Source organism: Channa argus, chromosome 10, assembly GCF_033026475.1.
Source record: "Channa argus isolate prfri chromosome 10, Channa argus male v1.0, whole genome shotgun sequence".
Taxonomy (NCBI): Eukaryota; Metazoa; Chordata; class Actinopteri; order Anabantiformes; family Channidae; genus Channa; species Channa argus.
The window spans coordinates 23,169,524-23,189,092 of NC_090206.1; the positions used below are offsets into that span (position 1 = coordinate 23,169,524).

Below are 19,569 nucleotides of genomic sequence, written 5' to 3' on the forward strand. Positions count from 1 at the left end.
TAGGTTTGAGTGGGAGTGTCAGTGGTTGTCTGTCTGTGTATGTCTCTCTGTCTGTGTATGTCTCTCCGTGCTGGCCCTGAGGCAAACTGGAGACCTGTCCATGGTGCACCCGGCCTCTCACAAAATGTCAGCTTGGATAGGGGCAATATTTGCCTAACGGCCGCCTGAAGGGTGCTGACACCTGCCCTGTTTCCGTCTGGTTTAACGTTTTAATAAGGTACTAACAGAATAATGCTCAAAGTTCTCCCAATTCCTAAACAAACTATTTTAATTCACCTAATAGCTTAATATAGATATTTGTGGTTTTATGATGACATTTTAAAATGAAAATTTTTTTTTTAAAGGAATGTATGTGTGCCAATAGTGAACAAGTGCTAAGATGAACTGACAGGCATAAACCAAGTTACACCAGGTACGTTTCCCTTTGTTTGCAGCTTTCATGCTTCTTTTTTATGGCAACCACCGGAATGATCTTCATTTATAAGTACCGAATATTGGTTGTTCAAACTGTGCCAGTGTGAATGCAAGTCATTTCTCTCCACCAGGCCCGTCTTCCTTTACATGTGTGGAAGCTTTAGGATTTTGATGTGTTTGTGTGTGTCTCAATACCTTCAGGCTGGTTCAGTCAAACCCTGGACTGGAATTCAAGTTAACCACAAAGGGGGGGATTTCCACGTGCCTCTGTCATCTTGTCGGGAACATAAAAGTGTGCGTCATTGCCAGGCTGCATCCGCTTGTGCACCTCACTTCCTCGCAGCTACAGCAGAACAAAAACTGTTCAGCTGGCAGGAAAGTAATGCCTGACTTGCACTTAAAGGAAAAAGCTTAATCAATGATATAATTAAGAGTCTGGCTTTGAAGTAAACGCCTGGGCTTCAATGCCACCCAGTGGCGATTATTACAATAGGGATGGAAAAAAAAAAACAAAAAAAAAAGATACTGCAAAACTTGAATAACTGCTTTTATATCATATTCAATGACATGTGAGGTGATCGTGTTCTAAACATCTCCCCACTTAGTTTTCAAATTCTAATAAAACAGCACAAGTCAGTAAAAAAAAGACATTTGTACATTGGAGAGCAAATCAAAGTACATTTAAATAGTGAGTTAGGGACATACAGCATAGAACATATTGAAACATGTTTTTAAAAAAATCATCACTGAACATATACACTGAACTTATACATTTAGAGCTTGGACTAATGTTTGAGCTATACATTCTCCACATTAAAATAGATGTTGAACAATGTTGGGTGGACTTCAAAGACAGGTAACCAGGAAGCAATATGTCCCCCCCGTTCAACTTCTGTTGGTTGCGTTTGGATTTCACAAGTTAAAAATTCAAGTTAAAAAGAAAGAAAAACAAAAATGTGAGTGTGGCTCAAAATCAGCCTGGATTCACTTTATTAAGATAAAGGAGACAAGTAGGTGAAAACAAACAAGGTGAATAGGTTCATCTTAAACCATGGATTCATGAATATTCCCTTATCGGCAACCATGCAATAAGCACTCAACACATTTTACCTAAACAGATATGTTTCATTAAACGTGTGTTCAGTAAGACCACAATCTCCAGTACACTGTGTGTCACAATTTCATTGGCATTGACATTTGCAAAAACACAAGTTTGAGTCTTGTACGGTCGACTCTAATTTAGGACGCTGCTCACAGCGCGCTGATTTAACACTAGGTATTTCAGATCACAGACCAAAGGCAATTTTACACATAAAGGAGGATAAAATACAAAGGGGATCACTAGATCAGTTAGGTATTACTCATTGATAAACTTCAGAACTCGTTTTGTCTGGTCTAAACTCAACACATTTATAAAATAATTATAATGGTCATCAACCTAGATCTCAATCTCATTTCATTTGACTTGAACATATTTCGGCATGGGCTTTTTCCATGGTATGGAATTATTTGTACAAAAGTTAAGAAACAACGAAGACAAAGGTCAGCTTTAAAATTCAAAGGTAACAACAATTGGGCGGCGTTTCAAACTATGTATGAGGGGGTTTGGAATTAGCAAAAACACCTTTTTACCAAACTATAAAACAACATTTCAAATAAAGATCATGACAATAGATCCAAAACCAGCTACTTGCAAGGGCAGACTAAGCATTAAAAATATAATCGTACAGCTGCCATAACTGTAAATAAAAGCAAGAGGTTTACTTACAGAAAACAAAAATCATTCAAATTGATACAAGTATTAAAATGTATTTAAGAAGGATTCAGCCATGAATTTATGCAAAGCAACAAGGACATTAAGGATTTCAAATCTAATACTTAGACAGGTGTATTATAAGGGCAAATGTAAGGATCTAAATTAGTTGATGTAGTAAAGTTTACACCTAAGGAGTTTCAAAAAGCCTTTACAAGCAACGGCAAGGTGGAGCTGACTAATTCGATTGATTCGATAAATGATGGAACTGAACTGCCAACACCCATAAAAAGCATTATACGGGATAATAAACACTTAAGCACAAAACTGGTGGATGCGTATTATCATCAGAGCACTGATCGACAAAAATGCAAACTACAGGCTCGAGTCCTTTATGGGATTTTGCAAACGTTTTTTTTCTTTTTCGGATACTGTACCTCACGATGATGATGTAATAAAGTAGAATGTGTTTTTAGTGCATTGTGGAAATTAAGAACTAATTAAGACCTTATTTGCCAGGTATTTAACTTTTTGCCGCTAATGTATGATTTGAAAAATAATTGTTAAAGAAAAACATTTTTGACAGGGCATCTGCATTGGTTTTATGAAGCTCATAATATTTCCCAGACTTCTCTGCATCCTTTACTCAACTGACCTTTTGATGGATACTATTTTTGCCTGCAATTACTGAGGTTAGTTCATCTAAAATATCTACAAACGAAACGTTTGAAATGTGTGTTTATATGACTAAGTAGGAGCAATAAAAGAAAATAATGCCTAAATGCTGGTAAGAAGTTAAAAAAAAAAAAAAAAAAGGCATGAAACATTTCTTTTTTGCTCTACAGATTAACTGCTGATAATTACACAAGAATTTAATTAACTTATAATACAATCTGCACCTCATAATAGCCCTAATTAACAAAACAACACTTTGGAGGCATAATGCATATCACCACCCCCTGGATCAGCTGTCTTAACCAACTCTGTATATAATGCTCAAATTCACACAAACGGGACTCTGATTTATCTCAGTTGAAAGTATAAGAGATATTTAAAGGCACAGCTCAGGAACATCTTCTATTGCATTAAAGACTTTATCTAGGACACAGTGTCATGTATTCAAAGCACATGAAAGCAGGCTCAGCCAATTATCAGCCAAATTTAGAGATGCTGACCCTGCATTTTTTAAACCAGTATGACGTAGGTCTGATGAGGGGCGACATTTTCGGGAGGTTCGCGCCCCGCTCTTCCCGACCAGATGTCGAAGTGCCCCCCAGTCATGCAGTTACCGGTCCCAAGCCCGGTAGGGGAGGGTTGCGTCAAGAAGGGCACCCTACGTGAAAACCGTGCTAAATCGACATGCGGACAAATGATCCGCTGTGGCGACCATGAACTTACAGGATAAGCCGAGAGGACAAAAAAAGAAACGGATGCAGATCTGCAGACCTCGCCATCTACAGACTAGGGAAGAAATAGCTTCTGCTTGTGACAGTTAGGCCAACACTATTCCCCATGGTAGCGTTGCATATCTTAGGAGGTGTGACTGTTCACAATTTAGTACATGACCAAACAAAGAGCAGAACCACTAGCATAAACAAAAGTATGCATGTATGCATGTCAACAATTAGACCATTGACGCAGCATTTGTAAGAAGCAAGCATACCAACAACTACACACTGCCTGAAAGTTGGGTTTTGTAATGAGGGCTACAACTGCATTGGATTTATAATACCCACCTTAAACCCCTCACGTGCAGGACTAAAAGTCCTTGTGGTAGTTTTAAAACCAGAACAATTAAAAAGTCACACAAAATCTCAGCAATTACCATGACTAAGCTCGATGGAAGCCTGACAGCTTTAAATATCTTAACTGTTACCACCTAAATTCCATTCGTTATTAGTTGCAGTTTAAAAATTTGCAGGTGCAACATTCATTAGCTGCAGGTATTAAAAAGTGTTAAAACTGCGGCAGCTACTTTTAATCTTCAGCAAAGCAACAGAGACGTGCGGATCCAAGTCCATGCTATCAACCTCCTGTGTAGTACGGGGAGACTGCATTTTTGCATGTGACCGTGTTGACAGCTTCCCATTACCAATCTGCAATCTGCTAAATCTAAATGGCTGAGCAAGCGAGTGACTTGGGAAAAAGAAACAAACCAAAAAAAAAAAAAAAAAATAAACCTAAACACAATGACACCTGAATCATTAACGGTTTAACCCTTTCCACCACCTTCTGTTCACTTAAACTCATAGTTAACAACACTGACACAACAGGGCTGCATAGAAAATCTTGCTGACTGTGCCTTCAAATTTCTCGCAGGATGCAAAAACATACAAATCTCTCAAAATATAAGGTTTGTTACTTCTTCTCATCCTTCAGCGTTTGTACAAAACTCCAGAGGTCCTTGACCACCTGAGGAAGGTATGGAGAGGGGAGAGATGAATAACAACACAGTAAGAAAAAAATTGCAAGAAATTATAAATGATCCAAATGAAGTGCTATACAGCATGAGACACATGACTCACTTTTACTACAACATGATTTTGTGCATCTTGCCTGTGGGAACACTGAGTTTAGATGAGGCTGTTGGGGAGCGACGAGGGGTTGGGTGGGTGCAACAGTACATACCAGAGTATATGACTAGGTGCTCCAGGTCTGACAGATCTCAGCCTTGGCTGATGAAACCAAAGCACTTCCACAGATGTTTCTACACACTGGGATCAACAACCCCTCCCGAAAGCAACTCCACCCCCACTCTTTTCCTTGTCCACCCAGGCCTTGCTCCGCTCTAAAGAGCTTTCACCTGCTCTCATAACTGTGCGGCTAACATTATAACATTGTAATGCAATCACACATGAATGTCTAAATAGCCCCTTTCAAGTGACCGCCTTCTAACCAGATGCTTTGATACAGAAACTGCGGCATTACAAGCCGACACACTGCCTAGACTGGTTTAGTCTGTGGTGATAATCTAAAGGTTTTTGGGTGATTTGGGCTCTGCAAAACAATGTGCAGGACCTGGTGTTTATCTTCTAAAATGACAAGCGGCATTAGAAAAGATTTAGGTACTGCATTTAGAAAAACTTTCTTTTGGGTTTGGTCAAAGGCCTTTAATGTGAAAGAGACTGGTACCATTCACATACCACCAGTCCCTTCATTAAGGCTACAAAAGACACACACACACACACTTCAGTAAATCACACAGAAAAACTTTGCCTTGGCAGGTGTACTCCCCTCCCATCCCTAAAAAGCCCACTAACACAAAATGAATATAATTCAAGGGAACACACTGTTCTCTCTTGAGGCTCTGAGACATTTGAGACACCCTGGACAATAAAGGTATGAGGACAGTATGACAAACAATTACGCTCTCCTACGTATCAACCATGGAAAAGAGCTCTTAAAGCTAAAACTGAGCTTATAGCTTCTAACACAAAGTAACTGAAATATTTCTGGAAACCTGGCATTGAATCTCCTCGGGGTTCAGTATTTATTAGACTAAATACAAAAAACAAAAATGTATATGACCTGCACGTGACGTAGAATCTTAAGAGTTAAACACAAATGTGTCTTGGATGCCTGCTACTCATGGGTTTCAGAATTATGTGCAACCAATAAAGATATACATATTATGTCAAATGATATAGTTGATATAGTTGTTAACTACTTACTTTCTTGTCTGTGATTTTAAAAGAACTTCTCACAAAATTCTCAAACTTCTGCTCCGTCTTTGGTAGCGGCTTTCCCTGATGAAAAAGGCCATTAAATCATCAGCTTAACCATGTGTCAAACATTCAATTAAGAGTGGTCATTTACAAAAACCGAGGATGACAGCCTTACCTCCTTGGCCGCCGTTGAAAACTTGCTCTTAATCTCAGTCAGAGAGGGAGATTTAGATGGGCCAGCCTGGGATTTGTCTTTGCCTGGGAAAGGGGTCTTTAAAAAAAAGAAAAAAAAAGAAAATCAAATGGATAAGAAACGCTCATCGGTTAAGTGAAGTAAAAAGAGATGGCCCCATATCTTTTCACAATATTTCATTTTTTCCCCCTCAGGTTGAGCTGCCTCTTAGTTTTCTATTCTATGAACCCAAAATCAAACCGCTAACACTAAGTTACTGGTAATGAATTCACATGCTGACCAACAGGCCAGTCCTGGCTCCAGCCCCTATTGTGACCCATTTAGTCTGTGTCTGTGTTTGCAGGCTTGGCGTGGGCAGCCAGCTGGAAGAAGATAAAAGCTTTAGAAAGGACAACAAATTCTAGTCTAATTACACCCCATCTCTTTTTAGAAATGCATCAGGTACAAATTATGTTTTTATAGTTTGCAAGCAGGAGAGGGCAATGCCCTAACTCCGCAATGAGCAATGCAGACTGCCACCTGAACAAGTAAAGAGAGGCCAAAGACAAACTAATGTGTTCGTGCTTGTTTTTCAATAAAAGTTATGCTGACATCAAATGGACATCCACCTGTTCATTGTTGAATAGTAATATTGCAACCAGCGAGGGGCCCTGTGGGTTTCTGAAGATGGGAGAGCACACTGAGCACTGAACAAGCAGGCCCACAGGTGTGACCAGACCTGGGCAGCGGAGGCCCCAGAGGTCCTCAATCAGGATGTGTCTGAATGTGACACAAAAACAACGCATTCAGCATGTGTGTAACTACATGTTACACGAGCCACAGAGCTTGTCCCTACATGTAAAGCCAGCGTGGAATCCAGTGAAATTGCAGGGTTTGAATGATAGCAGAGAAACAATTTTTAAAGAAGAGTGGAGCAACTTATGAAGCAACTTTTTAGCAAGTATATCAAGGAATGGCAAAAACCTCCGCAGCAAGTAGAAACTGCTACTGCTGTGTGCTGCTACCTTCAATTTTAAAATAGTTAAGTCGTCATAAACACTAATTAGTTACTAATGACGTGGAATTTTGTAAATTTATTTTTCTTGGAAAAGAAAACAACAAACAAAAACAGATATGGCATATAGGACCATTCACAAGTTGAATGCTTATGTTGAATGTACATTTTAACCTCACAAGTAAATGGCAGCTCCAGCCTGTCAGACCGTGAACACTGTCCAAGGCCTTGAGTCTGGAGTTTGGAATTCAAAAATGGGTAAGTGGAATTAACAACCAGGTTTCTTCATTTTCTACCTTTCGTACATTTAGACGTTCAAATTCACAGTTAGCTCTAAATACCTATATTTAATGGGATGCAATCAACCATCACATCTCACATAATCCTTAATGTGCAGTGTGGAAGATTTAGTAGCAGCCAGCATTAAGATTCCCGATTGCAACCATCTGACCGCCTCCTAATGCCCTACTAATCGTACAGTGTCCTGCAGGGTCACGTTGTCTAGGACGGCAAAGGCAGTGACAAGACATTACTCTTCTCAAATGGCGGCTTGACATTAAGATAATGCTTTTATTGTGAAGGAGCATCAACAGGATATGAGTCTGGTGTAGAATGGGAGCTCACTCCCAACGCAAACTGTACATTTAAAACTTCTCAGGCAAATTAAGATTCTTTCTAGACGCCGGACCAAGCTCGAGTGTCACCCAATTCAAGCCGCTACTTCGATTCAACTAATTCACTCTCCAGCCAGTGTTTGGGTTCGTCTCTTTGGCTACTGTAGAAAATGTGGTGGTGCAACATGGCAGCGTCCGTGTAAACTGTGCTCTATAGAAGTTGAAATATCACACTACGCTAAGAAAATGCAACAATTTTAATTTTCAGGTGATTAGATACCAATGAAAACATAAATGCTATATTCCATTACTGCTAGTGTATCCCGGTAACTCTTAAAACACGGCCCTTTTAGTACTTCAAACGCTTCCAGCGACTTTAAAACCTAGGGTAAGCCTTGGTTAAAAACAGGTGGAATTCCTACTCTCAACTTAAAAACATGCAATAATGTGTCCCTGTCCCTCAAAGATCTACATTTTATGGCACAGATCAAAAGGTATAAAGAGAAAAAAACTGATGCACACATACCACACTACAAAGAAAAAAAAGAAAAAAGAAAAAAAAAAAAGAGGCTGGCTCCTGGCCAGACAAATGCACTACGTATTTATTATTTACGGGCAGCTCTCTACTTCCAAAAGGACAGCTGTGGACCTGAAACAGCTGATAAACAGGCAAAGCCAGCACGCTTTTTCATCTGGGCCAGACACTGATTACAGATGCCACAAGACATAGAACTTAATCACAAGCACGCCATCGTTTGATGCAATGTCTTGTCTGCAATCCAAAGCAAACACATGGTTGTGACACCTCTGCTCATCAGGTCTGTCCAGGAATGGTAATTGTCATTTAGTTGAATGAGAGGTCTGGAGGCCCCTTGTACGGGGAAAAATGTGAGGTCACTGGGAACTCTAGTCCTGTGACCTCCTTATCATATATGTATACTTAAGGTGGTTGTTCTTCTGGACATTTTTCATGCATAACACAACAACATTTGAAAGAAACTTTGTTACACTCATGGGAAAAATTAATAAGCACTAACAAGATCGTGTTAAAGCACCTGCTTTAACAAGTGTCAATCAGTCGCTAAAACAATGACGTACACACTTTTGGGATCGGCCCGAGTGAAGTAGTTAACAGCTTTATGACTGTGACGTGTGCTTGATGGCATCAACTTCTCCAAACCCATCAATCAAAAGACACCAGCTGCAAGATAAAGTTGCTTACGATCAGCGCGACTAGAGTTAGCAGGACTTCATGCCAGGCCTGTTATGCAAGATGGTGCAACTACATGCTCTGCTGCGAGAGGTGAGAACTGCAATACTGGCAAGTGATCTGACAAGCCAATCTAATGACCAGTCATGTGCACTCAGGAAAAGGGAAAAAACAGACATCCACGCCTGCTTCCTCACTCCTTAGGGGCACCTGGAAGCATAAGCTGCACCAAAGATCAAACACTGGTAATGAGAGCAATTGGGAGAAGGTGTGTCCAGGAAGTGAGGGGTGTGAAGAGTGTGTAGAAATGGAACAGTTGTTGTATAGAAGTACAAGAGGGGTGGGCGCATTCAATGTACCACGTGTCCGAATGCTTAACCAGTGGTACGGTTTTGGCAGTTGCGCTGTCCATCAGCTAGTCCCTGAGGATGTTTCAAGAGCCACTTTGTCAGGGCTTGGCAAGGACAGTCTGAAAATTAAACCTCACTCTATTCAGTGTATGATTCACAATTTTAATTGATTTTTTTCTGTCTACATGAACTCAAGACAACAGATGACTCAAACACCCCAGTAACTAGGGCCAAATGTGTCCAATATTGCCTGTCGTCATCACTCACTGTCGGCGTCCCACGGTCCACAAAACACAAAGGAGGATTACCAGCAGTGACAGGAGTGAAGGGAGAGATGACAAAGTTTTAGATTTGTTCAATATTTATAGAGAAGCTTCTGTTGAAGCCCAACTGGAAGGAAAATATAACTGAGCAGTATTCAAGGAAACTGTGTGAAGCAAACTGTATAAGATTTGCAACCATCAGGGGGTCACGCAAAAGTCTCAAAGAAAACAGTGACACTTTACATTACAGTCACATGTCCAGAGAGCTGCTGCTGCTAACACTGACTTCATGGACTTAAAGGATGATTTATATAGGACCGATGTGGAACTTGCTTCTTTGGTTCTAGTGTGAATAGTGCATGCAAGCGAATGACTTCCCTCTGACCTCCCTACAATGAAATGTCTCCCTGCGTCTAGCTGAAAAACACGACATCACCTGGAGGAACCCTTAGTTCAGATTATGCCGTCTCTCCCTATCTGAACTCCAAATGATGAAAAATCATCCGGAGGAGTTTTTCCAGCTAGAATTTGAGAACTATTTTAATACAGGGAAGTCAGAGGGAAGTTCAAAAGTATTCATGTACATTTACACACTGAACTAAAGCCATAGAATGCAAGTGGAAGTAGTCCTTTAAGTAACCAGTGTACTCAGAGAAATCAGCTTTCTTGGGTATTTGGGGAACTAAGTTTACATGCACTTAAGAAATCTGCGTATACATGCAGCAGACGACCAACCGGATTTTTCCTTCAGCTCTGGTTTATTTTGGAAGCCTGGTGCACAGATTTTAACTGTACTGTAACAATAAATGCTGCTTTCTGACTTTTCCTTAAAAGAAATCAGCAGGGAAAAGGGTCTTATTTAGACTAAGGCAGCAGCACACCATTAATGATCTCTCCTTCCATTCGGCCTTTAACTCACCTGCCTATTCCTGTCTGCAGCCTTTTGTTACGCACGTGCACCATAGGTGAAAGCCAATTAGAAACTTGCACTTACATTTATACATGGTAAAGAAATTGCAGACAGAAATCTACCTGGGCTAATCCCTTACCCTGATTTTGGAAACCAGCTTTCCCATTTACATGACATAAGTTAAGTTAAGACATCAACTTTCCAGAGAAAGCCAACTGTAACCCGGTTACTTAAGTCCATGTCGTCACACTGATTTACTTGATAGCAAAGAAGGGGATAGTCTTAATAGTGCAATTTAAGCATACTTTCCATCGTTGGAAAATGAGAACAAAAATTAATTAGATTTGGTATATTGCTCAACCATACGCTGTTTTGTCTGGACAACACCCAGAACAGAATTAGTTGCACTAAACAGCAGAAAACTGAGCCTGGGAGGTATCTTATTCTCACTGCAACAGTTTAGGAATCCAGTGAATTAGTGTTTAAGATGAAAATGGCATTTTTTAGCATCTCATACAAGAATCTGTACATTTCCTAGGTGGACTAGGTCTGTGAGTGCAGGAGAGACATGAAGTGTAAGCAATTTTATAATCATACAAGCAGCCAGTATAAGATGCTAACACATAAAGTCTTATCTAAACTGAGTCTAAGTCATCTTTACCTAAGCAACGCGATTTGTAAAATTTGTAAACTTTCAGACAAGCTTGCTAATTTGCAGTCCCTGGTATGTGTGTGTGCTACAGAAAAGAGGAGGAGGGGGGGGGGCATCAAAGGTGCCTACAACTGAAGACTGAGAGGTCAGGCCAAGGGGTCACAGGTTTAAGCCATGCCCCAAGAAACCTGTGTAGAGGTCAGGTGTGTTTGCTTAAAGAGAGGCAGAGTTCAAGCATTGGGTTTTGAGAGGTGGGAGTCCAACACATTCCATTCTAAGAAATTAACTATCAGGTTGAACTAATTGCAATGTGCATTTACCACATTCCTTGGTGGTGCAATGGGAATATGCAAAAATGACCCCTAGTCATAGACAATTAAACGTTTAAAAGCTTTTAGATTTGCTGCTTTACAATACTTCCAATAGGAAACTAGGTGAACTATATCAAAATGATATAATGTTCTGCAATAAAAATGTGCAAGTGTGGATTCCTGGTACATTTCTTTATATTGTCATTTCTGCCGTTTACGTTGAGATCTCGAAGGCCAAAGATAAAACACTGGCCACAAGAACAGTTTTGCCAACTTGTAAATCCCATCTGGGAGCAATAAAAAGGACTTTACTATGTTTTAGTGTCCGATACTGTTTAAGCACAGATCTGTTCCTCCAACTACACTTAGATAACCAAATATTATTTACAAACAAGTACATGGAACAATACACGGCAAACAATCGCAGGCCTTTCCATTGTTTTAAAGGGGGCACATATAAACTCAACAGTTTTTTATCAACAGTGCCATGACTTCTTTCATTAGGAGCAGAGTTGCTGGCTTTGACTTTAGTTACAGAGGCCAAAACACAACGCTCATTAGCTAAACAGTTCATCTATATTATTTCCATAAATTCAAATTCCATAAATCAAAAAATTAGCTGCATGAAATATAAAGAGCGCTGAGCATTTGACAAAACAGTTCCATACCTTAATCTGTGGTTTGACTGCTGATCCTGGTGATTTGCCTGCAAGGTCTTTTGGTTTCACAGGAGTCTTGTTGGGCTTCTTGACTAAAGACTCAGGACTCTGAGGAAGCAAACAAAGTCACTCGTAACTGATAAATTAAGATGCCATGGAAAAGACAATTTATTAGGAAATGTGGAAACTCACTTTATCAGTCTGCTTAAATGAAATGCTCATATTACAACAAATGTCGGTTTGGAAAACGATGACAAGATTTATAACAGTAAACAAGTAAAAGACATATTGAAGCAGCTCTAAAATGCATCAACACTTTATGAAGTGTCTTAATAACTCAAGTAACTGCTTGAACACTTTGTAAAAGCGCTACAAATGTGAACAAAATCATATTTACAACCACCACCACACTTACTTAGTGACTTTTTGTAAATGTAACATCCCTGCTTTAGTTAATGTCTAAATTTTACTCTGTTCATATTAAATCTACATACTAGAATAATGGAGCCCGTTTGAAGCTTTGAGGGTTGCGTTGTGTTGTGTTGAAACCTCACATATCACAGTGCTCATTTACAGGTCTTACATCACAGCTGACAAATTACAATTGTCTTGCACCAAAATATGAACCACATTTGTAGAATTGTTTGCAGTTGTGTTTAGGTTTTATAAAGGGCTTTTACCATGAGGTGTTCATTATAGTCTTTCATATGAGTTGTGCATATGTGGACTATTTTTGAAAGCAGTTTAGACCCAAGGGGGAAAAAAAAATAAAAAATTGAAAATGAAACAATAACAGAAAAATGTCACTATAAACTCAAGCAATAGGGGCAATCACCACGTTAGGAATTATTTATTCTGATTACATATCTCAATAAAATAGGTCTGTCAGCATTCAGTTCTAAAAACATAATGCAACAAAAGCTACTATTATCTCCAAGCACCAGTGATATATAAAATTACAGAGGAAACACTAGACATACTTGGTAATTTCTCACTGATCTGATACTTAGTACTTGAATAACCTGTCATTGTTCCTTTCTATAGCAGAGGCCTTCCTGTCAGGTTTCCATTGCTTTCAGTCACCTGAGTAATTACCTTGTAATAGCCAAGGCAAGTACCTGCATTTCCTGAGAGCTAACCCCTTCTTTGCAATCACTGGTATTCACCTTGGAATGGGCAAGATGTGTAATTGCCTGTGTTGACATAACTGCTACAAGGCAATTACACATGTAATTTCCTACAGCAATGTCTGGTAATACAAGATGCTGGGAGGCCGTCACAGCAAAGTTTAAGAGTTATATTTTCATAAGAAGCATATTAATGTTACTTAATGTAACATTTCCATACATGTTTTTGTAGCTTTGCTTTTATATTGGAAAGGTGCTGTTGATGCGTGTTATGACACAGAGTTGCCAATATGCATTGGCGGCAGTGCAAAGATTGTCACTTGTAGAAGTTTTTGAGCGAGACTCACCCTTCTAACCAATCAGAGGTCAAACCCTGTGCGTCACATGCAAACGTGAAAGCACACCTTGCACATATCTGTGAGATAGCACCGGCCTTCATACAGCTTAAGCTTTAGCATTCGACACCCTGGATGGATAGATTTCAAGTCTCATGTTACAGCTATATCGATCTCCATCGATACTAGTGACTAACAGTGCTTCATTGCAGTCTGCACGAATATTTTCGCTGTGTAGTCTCAAACCTTGTGTTCGAGCAGTAAGAGACATTCAGTGCTACAAAGGTTTCTGAGCCACTGGAAACGTCTGTTATGGGAGCAAGGACATTATTTGGACTGAACTATGCCCTAAGTTTTTCCTGTAGTGTGAAATACAGGTAAAGTACATGCATTCCTAGTATTCTGTGCATTAAAGCACCCTTGTGGTTTTTGACTGATAAAGACAATCTCTTTAAATACCATTTAATACAGCATTTGAACTTTTTCACTGTGTTCTCCATGCAAACCCTTACCCAGCATGCTCAATTAATAAATGTACTATAAATACATATGGTTTAACGCAATTAGGCAATATTCGCTTGTCATGTGCTTCATTAAAAATTGCAAAAACTAAATATCAATACATTCAAAATGTTTACCAAGATGTCTGTACTGCATTCAATAAGTTGAAGTACCATAACCCAATATGAATGGGAACTATTTGTGTGTGTGTGTGTGTGTGTGTGTGTGTTTTGGATACGGAGTAATTCAGACACATTTTTGTCACTACTAAAACAGCATTGAGGGTTGATATCCAGCCAATTTACACAAAAAGTGTGAGTCATTCTAATTACTAATACTGTTAAGTTATCAGTAAATCAATAACTGCTTCCAGTATGCTTTTTAATCTTTGTGCCTTCATTACAAAAGAATGAGAGAGAATAGCAATGGAGCTAAAGACAACAAAGTTTAAGTAAAGGAACAGAGACATAGAAGAGATGCATGGAAGGTGCAGGCGATGGAGAAATTGGAAGAGAAGACAACAGAATAAATGAACAGGTGACAGAAATGCTCAGCCATCATCTGACCCTGAGGCAAGAATTGGCACATGTCGCAGGTATGTGCATCTGCCCTGCTTTGATCTCTTGCCTGGCACAGTTTGCACTTGGATAGCGTGGTTAAAAAAAGGAAGAAAAATAAATTGCAAACAGACACAGAGGTAAAAAAGGCAGCAGATACACACATGTGCACACACAAACACACACTTGCAAGCGATTGCGGTAACATGCAAAACAAGTGTTCAAAGGCAAAGGCCAGGTGCAAAGCTGAAATGGCATGAGAGACGATAAAAAGGAGCAATCATAGTAACAATGGGATGACAGAGGGACAAAGATATGCAGTGATACAGAAAAATGGGGGAAGATGTTTCCCATAACTGGGATGGGTGTGTGTGTGTGTGTGTGAGAGAGAAACTTTCAGGATCCAGTATGATCCTATACATATGTATTGTGAATATACATTGTTAATGTTTGCAGTCTGTGTGTAATTTTTGCAGATGTCAAAGAGAACTTTAACATTTCCAAAGACTAGAATGTATATATGTATCTTTTACTGTGTGTGTGTGTGTGTGTGTGTGTGTGTGTGTGTGTGTGTGTGTGTGTGTGTGTGTGTGTGTGTGTGTGTGTGTGTGTGTGTGTGTGCAGGCGCATGTATAGGATACCATAGGGCAGTCATGTTGGGGACATGGGGAGATTTCAAGCAGATTACAGAGGAGAAATCCGATCATTACGCCACACAGACCCTGTGTTTTACTCGTGGAAAACAGGTGGGTACATGAGTGAACAGGATGAAAAAGTTCCCTGTTTTGTCTCATCCAAAGAGCTGGACGGTCAGTGAGTGCAGGAATGGGAAGGGCCTGGTGAAAAGAAATGCTACTATAGGATGCAGTTTGGTTTCTACCACATAATTAAAAGTCACACAAAGTGGAGCAGGCACACTGCAACGCAGAGACATGCCTTTTACACAAAAGGAAATCAGAGGCCAAGCCCATGCTACCCTGACACCCGGTGGCCAATAATGTACTGAACCGACCCAAATAAATACACTCTAGTTTAATCATTTAAGTTTCATGACCTATAAAAGATAGTTACTTTGGTTTTAGCAATGACAGAACTACAATGTTACTGAATTTAAAAGATAAAACTTTGTCCATCCCTCAATCATCTTTAGGACTTCTTTTTGGCAAACAGACATTCAAAGCAAGTGGCCCTTTTGAAATGGAAACGATCATTCTTTTAGAGTTGGGTGCCAAAGTTTCCATCCTTTTATTTCGAAGTGCCAAGAAAAGTAAAACAATTATTTATTTTTTTACCAACATATCATCTATTGCAGATTTAGCTGCCGGAAACACCTGCTCGACTATAACATATTTCACCTGTAAAATGTATCTACACATGTAGCATCAAGAAGAAGCAGCTTCTGTTAAAGTCTGCCTTAGCATGAGCCTCAGAGAGCTCAAACTAAACTTTCTGCTGCACTGTTCATCCATACAACACCTACAAAGAGCACAGAAAACCAAGCTGAGGTGTGTTTGTTTTCTAACCTTTGCAGCTCAGGATCAGCAAACACGTGTAACACACGCAACCTAGTGGTGTAACCCGGTACTGCTTCATCCAGTGCAGCTATTAACAGTTAATAGATTTTAATCAAGTAATCTATTAACAGCTGGTAATTGATTTATTATTATCCTTTCATCCCTAATTCCTAGAAAACCACTTGCCTTTTTGAATCAATCATATAAAAACAAAATCACGGGCATTTTTGCAATTTTCACTTGCTTAATGCAAAAACAGAAATTGCAATAAAATTTATGAAAGGAACAAAGAAAAATACCAGCCGTACTTTTTTGAGGTCTTTTTCAACAACCTTCTGAGGCTTCATATCATTTTCCTCACTGCCGTCGTCTTCATCGTCCCTATAGAAAAGTAAGGAGAAAAAAATTATAATATTAGTAGGTAGGTAAAGTAAAATACTAAAAAGTTTGGTGGCAAATATAACTATTCCATAGCTTATTCTTTGCATATGACACAAACATATTTTTTTAGCTTAGCATAAAAAAAATAAAAAAATAAAAATAAAAACATACTCGTCATCTTCATCACTGTCTTCTTCATTGTCGTCATCAGAATCCATCTTTAGTTTTTTCTACAAGAAAAAGTTGGATCAAAATGTTGTTAATGGATCTGACATTAAGTTACTTTTTTTTTCGGTATTTAGAGTAACAAGAGTTTTTATTTAAGGCCGCTTGTAACAGCATATTATGTCACTTCATTTGGTCAATCTGAGAATTTTTTTTAGGAGGCACAGCAAAAGAATAACCACCACAGCCTTAGAAACCTTTAGTCTTGCACCTAAAAAGGCAAGAAAAAGTATGTGAATACCTTCCTACATTTTTTCTTAAATTTGTTCTTTGTTCTAAAAATGCCCCAACCATGAATTTGTGAATTGGAGATGTGTTTGCACCTTTGCTGCAATTTTTGGAGGTGGAACAGTACATTTCAATTACTCTTTAACACTGAGCAAATCCACACGTGACAGAATCAAGTGCTGGTTTACAGTGCTGGTTTTTCCACTTGCAAAGTGAATGTTTAATGGGCGTGTTCAAAAAAGAAGACACAGAAGATGATTGTTTGTGTATTTTTAGCTTAAGCGCGTTGTGTTTGCCTATGCTTGTGACTTAGATGAACACCAGATTACAGTTTATGACCAATAAACGCAGGAAACCAAAAAATTCTGAAGGATTCAAATACTTTTTAAAAAAGACAAAAAAGCCAACTTTAGCATTTTGGTCTACGTTTGTGGGATAAGAGGCAGCTCTATTGCTAAATGAATTAGGTTATGTTAGGTTTAGGGTTGAGTTTGCATCCTCTTACGTGTCATTTCAATGTAAGGGGATGCAAACTAAATCCTAAATCTAACATAATAACAATGCCCATTAACGTAGAACAAAATTCCTTACATCATCACAAGTAACAAAATTGGTCAAGCAGTGTATGGAAATGTATTATTAAAATAATAAAAATTATATTGGTGCTAAAGTTTGGGGGTGTGGTGGATCGATGGGTAGAGCATCAGGTCGGGATAGAGAAGGCCACTGGGTCAAATCCAAGCCCACCAGATGTGGCCCTGCCCATCCACCAAGGGCCACCTTTGTGACAGTCCTGAGCCCGAACCAAAAAATAAAAGGGTTGTGGCAGAAGACATTTCACACTTTTGCACCCAAATGTACTTACCAACAGCGGTTTTTTTCCTGACATGAGGCTTGCGGGTCGTTTTACTGGTGACGTGTTGTTCTCCTCTTCTTCATCCTCTGAATCCTTCACACCTACAAAGCAAACAATGGTTACTGTTTTATGTTTTAAGGTTCCAATAACTTTACTAACAAAGAATATGGACCAGCCAACTTACTATTTGTACTGATACTGTATTGAGTGGCTATGTACTTTATAATAATGATAGACTGGACTGTTTTCCATGCGAGTTTGTTTTGAAGAAGTTAAGGCAACTGTAGCAGTAATGGCAATTGCAATAATACTCACTAACAAAGTGCTGTCCACTTATGTGAACTGGTCCAGAGCCGGACTGGAGACGGAAGGTAACTGGAGGAGTGATCTCAAATCCACCTAAACTCATCTGGAACAAAAAGCAGTAGCAGTTAGAATGATAACATAAATATTATAAAATGCTGTTTGCCTCTTTCCTTTTCATTTTTATATGCAAGTAATACAATTTTTACTCATAAACTAATTAGTACCTAGAAAATACTGTATTGACTCACAGAGGGCAGGACAGATGGCTTCAGGACAACCAGTGGCACTTTCCTTGTTTTTCCATCATAAGTGAGGCCCTCAATTTCCACCACGTGGAACTTGTCCTCAGCCTCAGCTCCCAGACACACCTGCAACAGCAGCGCAGCACGATAAACATAACCTTCCCATCGTGGCATCGTCACACTATTGTTTCTCTTAAACTTATGCACCAGGAAGAGTACAAGTTTAAACAGATCAACCTTTTTGTCCTTGTAAGCTTTCACACGTTTCCAACAAAATACATGATAATGCCACCTAAAGAGTGCAGTTCCAGATGAGCTAGTAACAATCTCACATTGGCCGTCCTTGTATGAGTAGAGATACCCAACATTTTGAAGGTACAGCTGGTGAAATTAAGAGCCCTGCCCAAGACACCCAGTGTTAAGATGATTTAAATACCAGAAAGGTTTGGGGAATGTTTTTCCAAGCTTCGTGACCCTGCAAGCTTAGGTCGGTTACCCATATCCTGCAGCGAATGGAAAGTAAAAATAACCCTTGTGACAAAAATTAATGAACAGGGCGAACGGCTTGCATTCATCTCTACATGGACCTACTGCTTGCAGTGCATTTTTACAGTCTGACTGGACTGGTTATATGCGATAATGGATCAATTGTAATTATAGCAGCTCCAAAACCGCAACTTAGTATGTTTAACCAGTGATGTTTGAGGTTTCCCTTTGCAACGCGTCTTCCAGTCACATTTTCCCAGCAGAACAAGTATTCCAGGTGCAATGGAAAGTCAGCGGAAAGCGTCTGTCTTACTGCTTTGAGTGACAGCTGTTGCTCCGTATCATCGTCGTCTACGTCAACTTTGAACTCCCGTTTGTCCGATTTGAGAGTGCAACCTAAAGAAAAACGATAACGTGCAGCGTGTAACTAACCGCATGCTTGCGCACATCTTGTAGCATCATACACACATGCATGAAACTGTTTGCCGTGCGGGGAATTAGTCCTTGCTATTTCTGTGCATCCCCATGCTTTGCTCGGCTAGCTAACAAAAGAACTGAATAGGCGCCGAGTGGAGGAGGGCAGACTAGCCAGTTACAGCTAACGCCAGCTAAGTTTGTCTGGCTAAAAATGCTATACGGCTACATGTTAGCATTGCAATAACGCTGATTTTGCGACTTAATCGTGTAAGGGCTGTGAGAAAAAGCGAGCTCACCAAACAAGTACATTTGTGGTCTGCTCAAATCTGAAATATCGTCCTCCATCTTTGAAGTGGGTGGTTAACACTTCCGTACATTGGTTTCACCGACACATAGCCGAGCCAAT

General features: G+C 39.5%; 1 protein-coding gene across 1 annotated transcript; it reads right to left on the bottom strand.

Moving 5' to 3' along the window:
• Positions 1-947: 947 nt before the first annotated feature.
• npm1b (nucleophosmin 1b) lies at positions 948-19,569 on the bottom strand. The gene is made up of 11 exons (XM_067518852.1): positions 19,460-19,569; positions 19,060-19,142; positions 18,267-18,386; positions 18,028-18,121; positions 17,722-17,813; positions 16,575-16,633; positions 16,331-16,403; positions 11,998-12,096; positions 6,008-6,103; positions 5,839-5,913; positions 948-4,579 (listed from the first exon to the last, which is right to left on the bottom strand). The coding sequence occupies exons 1-11, from the start codon at positions 19,506-19,508 to the stop codon at positions 4,526-4,528; spliced, it is 894 nt and encodes a 297-aa protein (XP_067374953.1). The 5' UTR covers positions 19,509-19,569; the 3' UTR covers positions 948-4,525.